The sequence below is a fragment of the Haliotis rubra genome, unplaced genomic scaffold (genome assembly GCF_003918875.1).
Source record: "Haliotis rubra isolate DU_JTF1 unplaced genomic scaffold, ASM391887v1 Scf324, whole genome shotgun sequence".
Classification (NCBI taxonomy): domain Eukaryota; kingdom Metazoa; phylum Mollusca; class Gastropoda; order Lepetellida; family Haliotidae; genus Haliotis; species Haliotis rubra.
The window spans coordinates 675,368-689,420 of NW_025766996.1; the positions used below are offsets into that span (position 1 = coordinate 675,368).

Consider the following 14,053-nt stretch of genomic DNA (forward strand, 5'->3'; position numbering starts at 1 on the left):
CTTATTCTTTCTCTCTGCGCTTTTGCGCTCAGACAGAGCCACGTTCAATAAAAAATAGCTACGAGAGGGGTACGAGTCTACTTTTAGGTTACGGAAAGGGACGAGTAGTTACGAATCATGTTGGTAGCTGAATCAGCCGAGTGAACCCGAGTGAATCCGAGTGTCATCGTGAAAGCAAATAGAGCTATTGAAGCGTCATAAAATCTTAACCACGTGTAACCCCGCTTTTCACAAAAACATCAATGCTTAAGTGAGTGAGTTAAAATTTAACGTCACATCGGCAATATTGCAGCCATATCGTGAGCTTAAGTAGTGAGCCGTGTGTATAAACACTCATGTCCAATAAACAAAAATAACATTTATAATCCATTTGACATAATCTGATTTCAAATAATAACAATATTCAATACAATAATCAATATAAAATTGAGACAGGCAGCATATAAAACACCCTGTTGGAAAAAAATAGAATCGTAGTTTAAAATAATTCAACATTCAATATTCAATTCAAATTCATATTCAACGCTGAAGAACAGATTATCTGAAACATGAAAGAACAGAATTTCACAAAGAATTTAACTTAAGTTGATTTAAAGTTCTAGTACGAATAATCATGCTGGTTATTTCACTAGTAAACCAGTTTAACAAGATTACATAGGACTTCTCCCATTAACAGAGCAATTTGGGAATTAGGTTGCAACAGAACTATAAATATAAACCGGACTTTATGTTATATAGTTTGCTTGATTTACGGATTAACAGGCATATAAATCTAAACAAAATAAATCACAATATTTTTATAAGCGTCGCTTCAACAATAAAAATAATCCATAATATATATTGCGACTAAAACATATTTTTTCCAAGGAAAACTTATAATATTTTTCTTCACCCCTAGATTATTCACTACCAAGAAAAAATAGTCTTGCCCAATTATATCGTAAACATAGACGTGGTTGACAAAGGCATATATATGTATTTAGATAAAATCAAATCTACATAATAGGTATACTACAATACCATCCTCTTGTATCCAGGGTTTTGCATTGTCATTCTTGTGAAAATACGGACTATTCTGCTAGTATAATTTCTCTGTTATCTTGAATCAAATGGTATGGTGAAGATGTTGTCCAATCAAATCACACGCATGAGCGAGATACTTCCATTGCCAAATGATTGATAAGCGATAAGAAAATGTTGACGTCACTTCCGGAAAATTAGGTGGACTTGTTCCAGGCTGTTTATGATAATATCATTCATACAACCCTGGACACGTTATACGTTATGCTTTCTCTACAATTAATCCCTGCAGAGGAATGTCTAAATTTCTAACTGAAATACACAGGGCTTCTTCTCCCTTGTAAATCTGGGAACGCTGGCTGCCGTCGCAGAAGCCTCAGATGACGTTCTAGTTGTTTTCGGCTGCCATTGCAGTCTCCGCCCGTCCCTGCAACAAACCGTGAGTGAGTGAGTTGGTTTTAAAGCTGTTTTGATTGTTTGTTGTTAAACGCCGCAATATTCCAACAACATGACGAAGGTCTGTAAATAATCGACAGTGGTCTCGAAAATCCAGGGATCGGTGTATGCAAGTTGGGATAGGATGATACGTGCCAGCGTGCTTGGGCACCAGATCCATCATGAGCATTTGTCAAAAGGGTTGCAAGGTGAGGTGAGGTGAGGTGAGGTGAGGTGAAATGGGGTTTAACGTCGCACTTAAGAATATTTCGCTCATATGACGACGTGAATGCGTGTATATGTGTGGCTGCTTGGACTAGCCCAGACTTAAGCTGGACTTACAGTGCTAGCTCACTGAGATACCATGCCACAGTTAAGCATGAATACCCCACTCAGACACATTATACTGACTCCGAGTCGACCAGTCCTTGTTGTACCCATTAATGTCGAGCGCCAGGCAGGGACCAACAAGTACCATATTTTAACGTCTTTTGGTATGGCTCGGCCGGGGATCAAAACCCGCGACCTTCCACTCTCGGGTTGCAAGACTCTCAGATCCCGTTAGTCCCCTCTTATGACAAGCATGGGTTGCTAAAGGCTAAATCTAAGCCGGATCTTTACGTGTTCGCATCTTACAAGCATCTGCTGCTGAAGACTAATTCTCGTTCGAATCATTACCACTCCTTCGCCCTTCCTCATGAAGTTCCGGATAAAGTTGGTCTTCAGCAGCCAATGCTTGTTGTAAGTGGCGGCTAACGGGGTCTGAGATCAGGCTTGCAACATTGTTGACGAATGCTTATGATGTCAATCACTGGATTGACTAGACTCGATTATTTACAGAAGAAGAAAGCAGAAATTGTCTTACAGTGTCATATGCCGTTTTACAAACACACACTAAACACACTATCATGTCAAATCGGCATCCCGTCATCAGGCCTACGACTAGTGTTTGGGAATTGGTTAAAATCTCATAATTGATGATTGGTTCATTACAACCGATCAATCATCGAAAATTTGTTAGCGTTATTTATCAAATATTCCTGGTTATGTTTGTTAATGCACAAAGAATAAAGACAAACGTATTTCTTTCTGGGTATTTTTTTCAAATCGCCCAAAATGCACTTGCAAATTTCACATCTTTAAAGGATAACTGGTATGTTAGGAACATAAATTTCCTGGAGTCGTTAAGATAAATTCAATCATGACTTGGAACGAGCTTGTAGTGCTTATGAAATGTAACAGACAAAACCAACCTTGTGATAAATATTGTTAATGCAAATAAGTGTTCCAAAATTGTTTGTGTTCGATTATGAGAAAACATGATCGACTGCTTGGTCGTTTAGTCACTGCGACCAATCTTCGATTATTTCAATTAATCGGACCACCACTACCTTCGACACACTAGGCTTCATTAAAACAATTGTTTGGTAAAAATAACGTACAATTTTAAAACATTCAGGAACAGTTGTCAATCACAGGCATCCACATGAACCAAGCATTTCACATTTACGCACAAGTAAATTCACACCAAAGTGATCTGTCATCACAAATGTCACGCATCCTGCGCATAGATGGCCTTCACACAGCTGGAGCAGACTCGACTATTTACAGGCAACCGCCATATAACTGGTATATTGCTGATTGCGGCGTTAAACAACAAACAAACAACAACATGAGTCATAACGTGGAGTCAGAGGGGAGATAACTCTTCTTGAACGAGTATTTTACTACTCGAGTAATCCTCCTACCCGCCTCGTACTCGGGTACCCGGGTACCCGTCTCAGCCCTAATAACAACAACCTGAAAGTGAGATGGGTCTCCCGTGGCATTCTGGGGTAAACAACAAACAAACAACAACATGAGTCATAACGTGGAGTCAGAGGGGAGATAACTCTTCTTGAACGAGTACCGGGTATTTTACTACTCGAGTAATCCTACCTACCCGCCTCGTACTCGGGTACCCGGGTACCCGTCTCAGCCCTAATAACGACAACCTGAAAGTGAGATGGGTCCCCCGTGGCATTCCGGGGTAAAATTGGCTCTAACTTATTTTGTCACACTTATGATTGTGTTGTTTTTGTTTGTTGTTTAATTCAGCAATATTGCGGCGGTCTGTGAATAGTCGAGTCTGACCCAGACAACCCAGATCAACTACATGAGCATCGATCTACGCAGTTGGGGATCGATGACATGTGTCAACCAATTATTATGTACTTTTATTATAACAGTGGGTTACTCGCAGACCACAATGACACTAATCCCGGGTGGAATTCTACCACGGATTATCCGAATAAGGCTAAGCTCCGTCTATGACCTAAGTTTCTTAACCTGAATTGATATTTACACTTCAGGAGCAGGGACGCTTTAAATGGCCAACGTGTGAGACGGTACTTAATCACCATATCGGGTCATATGTAGATTTCAGACACCAAATACGACAAATAGAGAGTCTGATCCGAGAGTTTTTTTCAGATCAAATATACTGAAAGGCAAAAGAAACGTTGTAAAATTGGAAATGACATTTAAGCATTTTAAAAAAAAAGTATACACCTCGCCAGGACCGTCATATCATCCATCAACACCTCTCGTTAACCTAGCCATAGCTGCTGTGTTCAGAACACAAGTGAACGATTGTCATTCAAGCGGGCAATTTATGCCCGAATACATGCATGACGTACGTGCATCTCGATTTCAATGTTGTGTTTGTGCGAACCCTCCCTATCCACAAACACAAATATTTCAAACCTCAATCTAAAACAATACTTTCTTGGGCAATACAGGCTATACGGCCACGATTCATGTATTCCTCAAACTTGACTTCCGGTGCATATTTTTAAAAATGGAAAGGTTCAAATACTCCATTGATACTTAAATGTCATTTCCAATATTACAACGTTTCTTTTGGCTTTCAGTATACTTCAGCATGGGTCAGCGGAAGTCTAATTTCAAAGGCTTGCGGAGAATCTTTTCAATCATTATAGAGACGTGTTGATATATTTGACATCTTTTGATTGTTTGTTTGTTGTTTTCGCCACACTCAGCAATATTCCAGCTATATGGCGGTAGTCTGTAAATAATCGAGTCTTGACCAGACAATCCATTTTGACATATAAGGACAGGGCGTAATTATATTTTTCATCCAAAATAATTGCTTCTTTTCATCAGTTTGAAATCAGTTAACACCGGTGTCTTGTGTGTGAAAAGTACAGCTAATCTGTCTCATATGCAGATGCAGTGATGTCATTTGATTCTAACGTCATGTACCGATGACGTCATAATGAATTGCAAAGCACTGTGATGCAAGTGGATTGTTGCATGTCTTCAGCGATTGCTCACTAGTAGATATGACTTGATTTCACTCAAACGGTGGTCAGGTTCGCTGGTTTGGTTGACACATTTAATCGGTTCCCAATTGCGCAGATCGATGCTCGTACTGTTGATCACTGGGTTGTCTGGTCCAGGCTCGATTATTTACAGACCGCCGCCATATAGCTGTAAAATTGCTGAGTGCTGCGTAAAACTAAACTCACTCAAGTGGAGGCGATGGCGATTACTATAGTGTCAAGCGGCCTTCACACGGCAAACTAAAGTTTGAAAGCACATGTTGTTAAAATTTTAAAAGTTGTCAAACTCGCGCTTTCACACGTCAAACACATGTTGTCAAACTTTCGTGTCATTTGAGCGCAACGTCACATCGCGTGGCAGTTTCTTTGACTGAGATTTGTTGTTTCTGAACAACAAGAGCTTGACAACACTTCACACGTCACACTCGAGTTTGACAACACCGAAAGTTTGATGAAAAAGTTGGTGAAAATAGAGACCGATCCTATTTCTCGACAACAGTTTGACAACTCTGAAATTGGTGTTGGTGGCGAGTTGTTGGAATGTTCACACACTCAAACTCGACAGGTGTTGTCAAACTTTGTTTGCCGTGTGAAGGCCGCTTAACATATTATACGGTATAACCAAATGCAACGCTACAAGGTATTTTGTTCGCATGTTGCTTTACGCCGCACTCCGCTTTTGTTTTGAATTTTGTTTAACACGCTTTCAAGAGACTTTTTGAGTAATATGAACATGTGATGAACTATGGGAGGACAGCTCACTCATTAATGAGCGAGTGTGAGTGTGAGTGAGTTAATGAATTCAAACAGCCTCTACGTTTGAACACTGATATGCCAAATCTATTTACGGAATCAAACAAGTTAAAATTTACATATGATAAGAATTATTCAAACATGACCACAACTCTGGGGAGCAACAATTCTAAAAGCACCCCGCTTAAACACTCGGAGTATAATGTCTGGGCCTTTATTCTCGAAACGTTCGTAGCCCTAAGAATTCTTAACTTTGATCGTAGCCAATGTGTTAAGAAAGTGCTTAAGAAGTTCGTAAGGCTACGAACGTTTCGAGAATAGCTAGCCTGAACCGTGAAATTTCATTCGGGATGGATTTTTATGGAGCTGTTTTATCAGCGACATCGGTACATTTGCTTTACAACATACGCAGCCATATACTTACAAAAGGCGTCCTCTTGCCGAATTTAGACCAGAAGGTGACCTTGGATGTTGTGCAGTGCCCGGTCTTCTGGTCGAAACAGTTGCATTCATCGAATGGAGGGGAATAAAGATGGAGACTGATGGCCCGATCGGAGTGACTCGGGTTTTCTACCCGATGAAGGCCGAGTTCATCTGAAAGCAAACCAATACATAGAGTATGTGAGTGGTTGTTGATATACGCATTACAAGCAGTTAAATATTTTTTATTCGACAGATGGCACATGATGAGTGGAACTGACACCCGTGAAAGTCCGGGTTAGAATTGGTCTTCAACAACCAATGCTTGTCGTACCCGTGAAGATCCGGGTTAGAACTGGTCTTCAGTAACCCATGCTTGTCGTAAGAGGCGACTAACGGGATCGGTTGGTCAGGCTCGCTGGCTTGGTTGACACATGTCATCGTATCGCATTTGCGTAGATTGATGCTCATGCTGTTGATCACTGGATTGTCTGGTCCAAATGTTTTTGCTGAGAGTGGCGTTAAGCAACGAACAAGGAAACAAATTCTTTCTGGGACTTGATTTCAGGACGATATATATACTATGAAACAGGCCTAATAGTCTTGGGCGCTATGTTAAGCCCCATTCCACCTCACCCTACCTCGTTCAACACTGGGGCTGTAGGGTAGCCTAGTGGTTAAAGCGTTCGCTCGTCACGCCGAAGGCCTGGGTTTGATTCCCCAATTGGGCACAATGTGTGAAGCCTATTTCTGGTGTCCCCCGCAGTGATATTGATGGAATATTGCTAAAAGTGGCGTAAAACTAAACTCACTCACCCACCTCGTTCAACACTCAGTTCCCCCAATCTCGCCTCCTTAGATACTCACCTCACCACACCGCGGTCAACACTCACCTCACCACACCGCGGTCAACACTCACCTTACCCAACATCGTTAACACGTATCTCACCCCACCGCGGTCAACACTCACCTCCCCCGACCTCGTTCAACACTCACCTCCCCCGACCTCGTTCTACACTCACCTCACCCGACCTCGTTCAATACTTACCTCACCCATCCTCGTTCAACACTTACCTCACCCGACCTCGTTCAACACTCACCTCACACGACCTCGTTCAACACTCTCCTCACCCCACCGCGTTCAACACCCACCTCACCCGACCTCGTTCAACACTCACCTCACCCCACCTCGTTCAACACTCACCTCACCCCATCTCGGTCAACACCCACCTCCCCCGACCTCGTTCAACACTTACCTCAACCGACCTCGTTCAACACTCACCTCACCCCACCGCGTTCAACACTCACCTCACCCGACCTCGTTCAACACTCACCTCACCCCACCTCGTTCAACACTCACCTCACCTCACCCCACCTCGTTCAACACCTCACCCCACCTCGTTCAACACTCACCTCCCGACCTCGTTCAACACTCACCTCACCCAACCTCGTTCAACACTCACCTCACCCGACCTCGTTCAACACTCACCTCACCCGACCTCGTTCAACGCTCACCTCACCCCACCGCGGTCAACACTCACCTCACACGACCTCGTTCAACACTCACCTCACCCCACCGCGGTCAACACCCACCGTTCCACACTCACCTCACCCGACCTCGTTCAACACTCACCTCACCCGACCTCGTTCAACACTCACCTCACCCGACCTCGTTCAACACTCACCTCACCCGACCTCGTTCAACACTCACCTCACCCCACCTCGTTCAACACCCACCTCCCCGACCTCGTTCAACACTCACCTCCCCCGACCTCGTTCAACACTCACCTCCCCGACCTCGTTCAACACTCACCTCACCCGACCTCGTTCAACACTCACCTCCCCCACCTCGTTCAACACTCACCTCCCCCACCTCGTTCAACACTCACCTCAACCTCGTTCACCTCACTCTCCCCGACCTCGTTCAACACTCACCTCACCCGACCTCGTTCAACACTCACCTCCCCCACCTAGTTCAACACTCACCTCCCCGACCTCGTTCAACACTCACCCCCCCACCTCGTTCACCTCACCTTCCCCGACCTCGTTCAACACTCACCTCACACGACCTCGTTCAACACTCACCTCACCCGACCTCGTTCAACACTCACCTCACCCGACCTCGTTCAACACTCACCTCTCCCGACCTCGTTCAACACTCACCTCACCCGACCTCGTTCAACACTCACCTCCCCTGACCTCGTTCAACACTCACCTCACCCCACCTCATTCAACACTCACCTCACCTCACCTCACCTCACCTCACCTCACCTCACACCACCTCACCTCACCTCACCTCATCTCACCCCGCCTCGTCCAACACTCACCACTGATGTAAGCAGTCTGGCCTTTGTTATAGGCGTTAATGCCTACAGGGGACATTTCCGTTTCCTCCTCAGAACCGCTGGGCCAGTCGTAGAACTCCTCTTGGAGCGTGCCGTCCAGGACTGTCATGAAACAGTGGGAATTGGCATGTGAATGGATACTACTTCCCTGTGACTCATTCCAACACAGCATGATCAGGTTGTACTTCCCGTTTCCGATGTCCACCAAGTTTCTTGTGTATCTGTTGAAGATAAAGGAAATATTTCTATTTATTAAGCTTTTATTTGTTTGTTGGCTATATCCGCACTCACCAGATATAGATATATTTGACGGGCATCATAAATAATCGAATTTGGACCAGACTATCCAGTGATACTGTGCCAGATTTTGTGTTTTGCTTGTTACACCACATTTGGAATGAATTCAGTTTAACTTGTTGATTATCAATCTCTTAATATTTAATGATTCTTTAAAGATTTTTTAACTGTTCAAAATGCAGTGGGTTACAAAATGGACAAAGGGGCCATGCTTGATATTTTTGGTGTCGGCTCAGGAAGTCGACCTTTGGATTTTTTGTAAGGCTCAGGACAAATTATCCTCTTCAAACAACACGAAGGCCCATCATTGTCTCTATAATCCACTGTTAATTGCTAAAATGTCGAAACGCCCAGGACGTCGACCTTTTTTCTTCACTCATCCGTGATGATTTGACCAAAGGTCGACGTCCTGAGCCCTAACCGATATTTTTATAAATATATTTGTATTTACAACGAAACATCGTCAAAGACTAACCACTCTCGATTATCGAAAAAGAGGAAGAAATATTCACTGAACATAAAAGGCTGTGGACATTATATGAGCGATTACGTAAAATGAGTGATAACCGCAAAAGGCTATACTTCACCAAATCACATCCATAGTTTAAAAACCTTCAGGATAGACGGAATCCCCTGATGGCTGTGATTGCGTAATTGTATGTAAGTGTTGTGTGTCTTTTAACTGTACCTCCATCCAGTAATTAAAACAGATCAAGTAACCGCCTGGTGTAGTGGTTAGAGCGTCCTACCGGAGAGCGGAAGGTCGCGGGTTCGATCCCTGACCGCGTCATACCAAAAGACGTTAAAATATGGTACTTATTGGTCCCTGCCTGGCGCTCGGCATTAATGGGTACAACAAGGACTGGTCGGCTCGGAGTCAGTATATTGTGTCGGAGTGGGGTATTCATGCTTCACTGCGGCATGGTATCTCAGTGGGCTAGCACTATAAAACCAGCTTCAGTCTGAGTGCACATACACATACACACGCATACGTCGTCATATGAGCGACTGCACGACGACCTAAAACAGGTTTTTCAATATTTAGTGCTGTCTTTTTCACTGATGACGTATACTGAGTGTGACCACAGGTGTTTTCAAGCGGTTGTCATTTCGTGCGGGACTAAGGTTGGTCTGTTTAGCTTCCGGTGCTCTGAAAAAGAGCCGGCTGAGATGGTCATTTGTTTGATATTTAAAGCCAGACTATGCCAGACTATGCCTACATGTACATGTAAAAAAATAATACAACATTACCATTGAAGTCAACTGGAACACATTTGGGTTTGTGTAAAAAGAATAAGAATGCCCTTCCGTTAGCACCGAACGCACAATTATGAAGTTAGAAAGTAAGTGTTTGTTGCCTGACGTCACGAACCCGTGAAGATCCGGGTTAGAATTGATCTTCAGTAACCCATGCTTGTCGTAAGATGCGACTAACGGGATCAGGTGGTCAGGCTCGCTGACTGGGTTGACACATGCCATTGTATCCCAATTGCGTAGATCGATGCTCTTGATATTGAATTGATCACTGGATTGTCTGGTCCAGTCTCGATTATTTACAGACCGCCGCCATATAGCGCGGCGTTAAACAACAAACAAACCTGACGTCACACAGCAGTACTCCTAACATCCGACGGAGGAATACAAGGGAGACAATCAACTGAAGGCCCAGTGTCCGGCGACACATTGAATGGAATCCAGGCCGGAGTTCAACAAGGATGACATGTTGAATGATGTCACGGGACGTCTGTCCCCAGACATAAACCAGTCAGTACATAGCAATTTGTTATTTTGCACTTATCGACTACATACAGTCACGGGGCCTTTTGAAAATATGTAAACAATCTACAATATCTCGAACTTGGGTAACATCACTGTAATGTACACGTAGCTCTGCACGGCCTGATGTGATTAATCCGTTACCACATTACTGGTTCCCAGTAACTGTTGTCATCGTTGTTTTCAGCAAGGTGGGCGCGGTGGGCGAGCTTTGAGTGCAGACTCTTTCAGTGTCACAACCCCTAGTTTTGTACACAACCCCGTGCACTTAAAGAACCCACGAATCCGTTGGTATATGACCAAATGGTAGCATGAATACGTGCAAACACCTAGTTGCGGGTACAGCAACATGCAGTAAACGTGGACAAAGTACAGTGACTATGTGTTCCAGTCCACCCAGCTGTGAATGGGTACCTCGTAAGGATGGGAAAGCCGCAATAACTCGGTGCGCCATGTGGCAGCAAGACTTGTATGATCCCCAGGGAGTTGAGATTGATAATAAGATGTGCCTTTGAGATTGACATCCAAGGATCGAGGAAACAAATACCAGCGCCATGATCATGCACTAGTGCGTGGATATGTGCGCTATATAAATATCAATAATGATAAAAAATAATGACAATAAAAAATGAAATAAACACTATCAATAGTTATTTTTGCCGTAAAGCAAGTTCACACTTCTGTATAACAAAAGTTAAAACACATGCATGAAATGTTCTGCTGAATTCCAAGAGAGTTTCGGAAATTGACCCCTTGAAGTGAGCGAGCTTAGCTTTACGGCGTTTTTCGCAATAATGCAGCAATACCACGGCGGGGGACACCAGAAATGGGCTTAACACATTGTACCCATATGGGGAATCTAACCCAGGCCTTCGGCGTGACGAGCGACCGCTTTAACCACTAGGCTACCTAACCACCCCCTATTGATGTGATAAATATCATTGGCTGAGTAAGGCTCTACGCCGCTTTTAGCAATATTCCAGCAACACCACGGCGGGGGACACCAGAAATGGGCTTCACACATTGTACCCATGTGGGGAATCGAACCAAGGTGTTCTACGTGAAGAACAAACGCTTTAACTTCTGGGCTACCCCACTACCCCTCTGAATCTCCACGGGGTATTTCAACCATGTACATATCTCATGTGTCAAACTAGGTTATTACCACTGGTGCATGTATACTTCATAACATAACAATCGACCCTCCACCTTCCTATACAATCACGGATGCTCTTCAGTAAACACAACTTTGACATGAAGTGACTTCTTAGTGTGACGTTCAAGTTTGTTGTCAAATACCATTACTAAATAAAGCGGTTAAGGGTACGTTACTTTCTAAATCACAGGTGCCAAAACCTTCACAAACTAATCCAGATAACGCCCCTTGTACGTAACAAATATCGAACAGGAGGCCGCTGTGACCGACAAAAGGTGTGAGCAATTTCTCCATTTTGATTGGCCAGCGGCTCTCGAGCGATTGGTCAGAATGTAAGTGAAGGTCATAGCATTGAAAGGTGGGTTGTGCGTGTATGTTTGTCTGTCCGCTTCTGCTGATGCTGCTTTATACCTCTACTACGTTTCCATGTCGCGTACGACCAAATGTATGTGTGCGTGTATGCATTTTGCAATATATCACATGATTATGCGTGTTTGTAAAATATCTGTGTAGTATGTGTGTAAGATATCTGTTGAGTGCTACGTTTATTTGTAGCCTTAAGCGCTCATTTTTGTGTGGACTATACCCTGCGCGTGTGTATTTGTAAATAATCCTTTGCGGATTTGTACACTCTTCTCTGCGCGAGTGTACTTTGCAAACTATCCCGTTCGTGTGTCTGTCATCCTTTCATATGTAGATTTGAACACTATCCTCTGTTTGTGTGTACTTTGCAAATTATGCTTTTCGTGTGTGTACTTTGCAACTTATCCTTTTCGTGTGTTGATGTGTACACTATCCTCTGCGTGTGTGTACTTTGCAAACTATCCCGTTCGTGTGTCTGTCATCCTTTCATATGTAGATTTGAACACTATCCTCTGTTTGTGTGTACTTTGCAAATTATGCTTTTCGTGTGTGTACTTTGCAACTTATCCTTTTCGTGTGTTGATGTGTACACTATCCTCTGCGTGTATGTACTTTGCAAACTATCCCGTTCGTGTGTCTGTCATCCTTTCATATGTAGATTTGAACACTATCCTCTGTTTGTGTGTACTTTGCAAATTATGCTTTTCGTGTGTGTACTTTGCAAGCTTATCCTTTTCGTGTGTTGATGTGTACACTATCCTCTGCGTGTGTGTACTTTGCAAACTATCCCGTTCGTGTGTCTGTCATCCTTTCATATGTAGATTTGAACACTATCCTCTGTTTGTGTGTACTTTACAAATTATGCTTTTCGTGTGTGTACTTTGCAACTTATCCTTTTCGTGTGTTGATGTGTACACTATCCTCTGCGTGTGTGTACTTTACAAACTATCCCGTTCGTGTGTCTGTCATCCTTTCATATGTAGATTTGAACACTATCCTCTGTTTGTGTGTACTTTGCAAATTATGCTTTTCGAGTGTGTACTTTGCAACTTATCCTTTTCGTGTGTTGATGTGTACACTATCCTCTGCGTGTGTGTACTTTACAAACTATCCCGTTCGTGTGTCTGTCATCCTTTCATATGTAGATTTGAACACTATCCTCTGTTTGTGTGTACTTTACAAATTATGCTTTTCGAGTGTGTACTTTGCAACTTATCCTTTTCGTGTGTTGATGTGTACACTATCCTCTGCGTGTGTGTACTTTACAAACTATCCCGTTCGTGTGTCTGTCATCCTTTCATATGTAGATTTGAACACTATCCTCTGTTTGTGTGTACTTTGCAAATTATGCTTTTCGTGTGTGTACTTTGCAACTTATCCTTTTCGTGTGTTGATGTGTACACTATCCTCTGCGTGTGTGTACTTTACAAACTATCCCGTTCGTGTGTCTGTCATCCTTTCATATGTAGATTTGAACACTATCCTCTGTTTGTGTGTACTTTGGCAAAATTATGCTTTTCGAGTGTGTACTTTGCAACTTATCCTTTTCGTGTGTTGATGTGTACACTATCCTCTGCGTGTGTGTACTTTACAAACTATCCCGTTCGTGTGTCTGTCATCCTTTCATATGTAGATTTGAACACTATCCTCTGTTTGTGTGTACTTTGCAAATTATGCTTTTCGAGTGTGTACTTTGCAACTTATCCTTTTCGTGTGTTGATGTGTACACTATCCTCTGCGTGTGTGTACTTTACAAACTATCCCGTTCGTGTGTCTGTCATCCTTTCATATGTAGATTTGAACACTATCCTCTGTTTGTGTGTACTTTGCAAATTATGCTTTTCGAGTGTGTACTTTGCAACTTATCCTTTCGTGTGTTGATGTGTACACTATCCTCTGCGTGTGTGTACTTTACAAACTATCCCGTTCGTGTGTCTGTCATCCTTTCATATGTAGATTTGAACACTATCCTCTGTTTGTGTGTACTTTGCAAATTATGCTTTTCGAGTGTGTACTTTGCAACTTATCCTTTTCGTGTGTTGATGTGTACACTATCCTCTGCGTGTGTGTACTTTACAAACTATCCCGTTCGTGTGTCTGTCATCCTTTCATATGTAGATTTGAACACTATCCTCTGTTTGTGT

At 43.1% G+C, this 14,053-nt stretch overlaps 1 protein-coding gene across 1 annotated transcript in view; it reads right to left on the reverse strand.

The window, feature by feature from the left end:
* Positions 1 to 494: 494 nt before the first annotated feature.
* LOC124283877 (cysteine dioxygenase type 1-like) overlaps positions 495 to 14,053 on the reverse strand; it is a 40,541-nt gene continuing 26,982 nt past the window's right edge. Inside the window, exons 2-4 of the mRNA XM_046719904.1 lie at positions 8,300 to 8,538; positions 5,977 to 6,146; positions 495 to 1,447 (exon numbers count right to left, since the gene is read on the reverse strand). Of these exons, the coding sequence (XP_046575860.1) occupies positions 1,409 to 1,447; positions 5,977 to 6,146; positions 8,300 to 8,538 (448 nt within the window). The 3' untranslated portion in view covers positions 495 to 1,408. The remainder of the gene's footprint in view (positions 1,448 to 5,976; positions 6,147 to 8,299; positions 8,539 to 14,053) is intronic.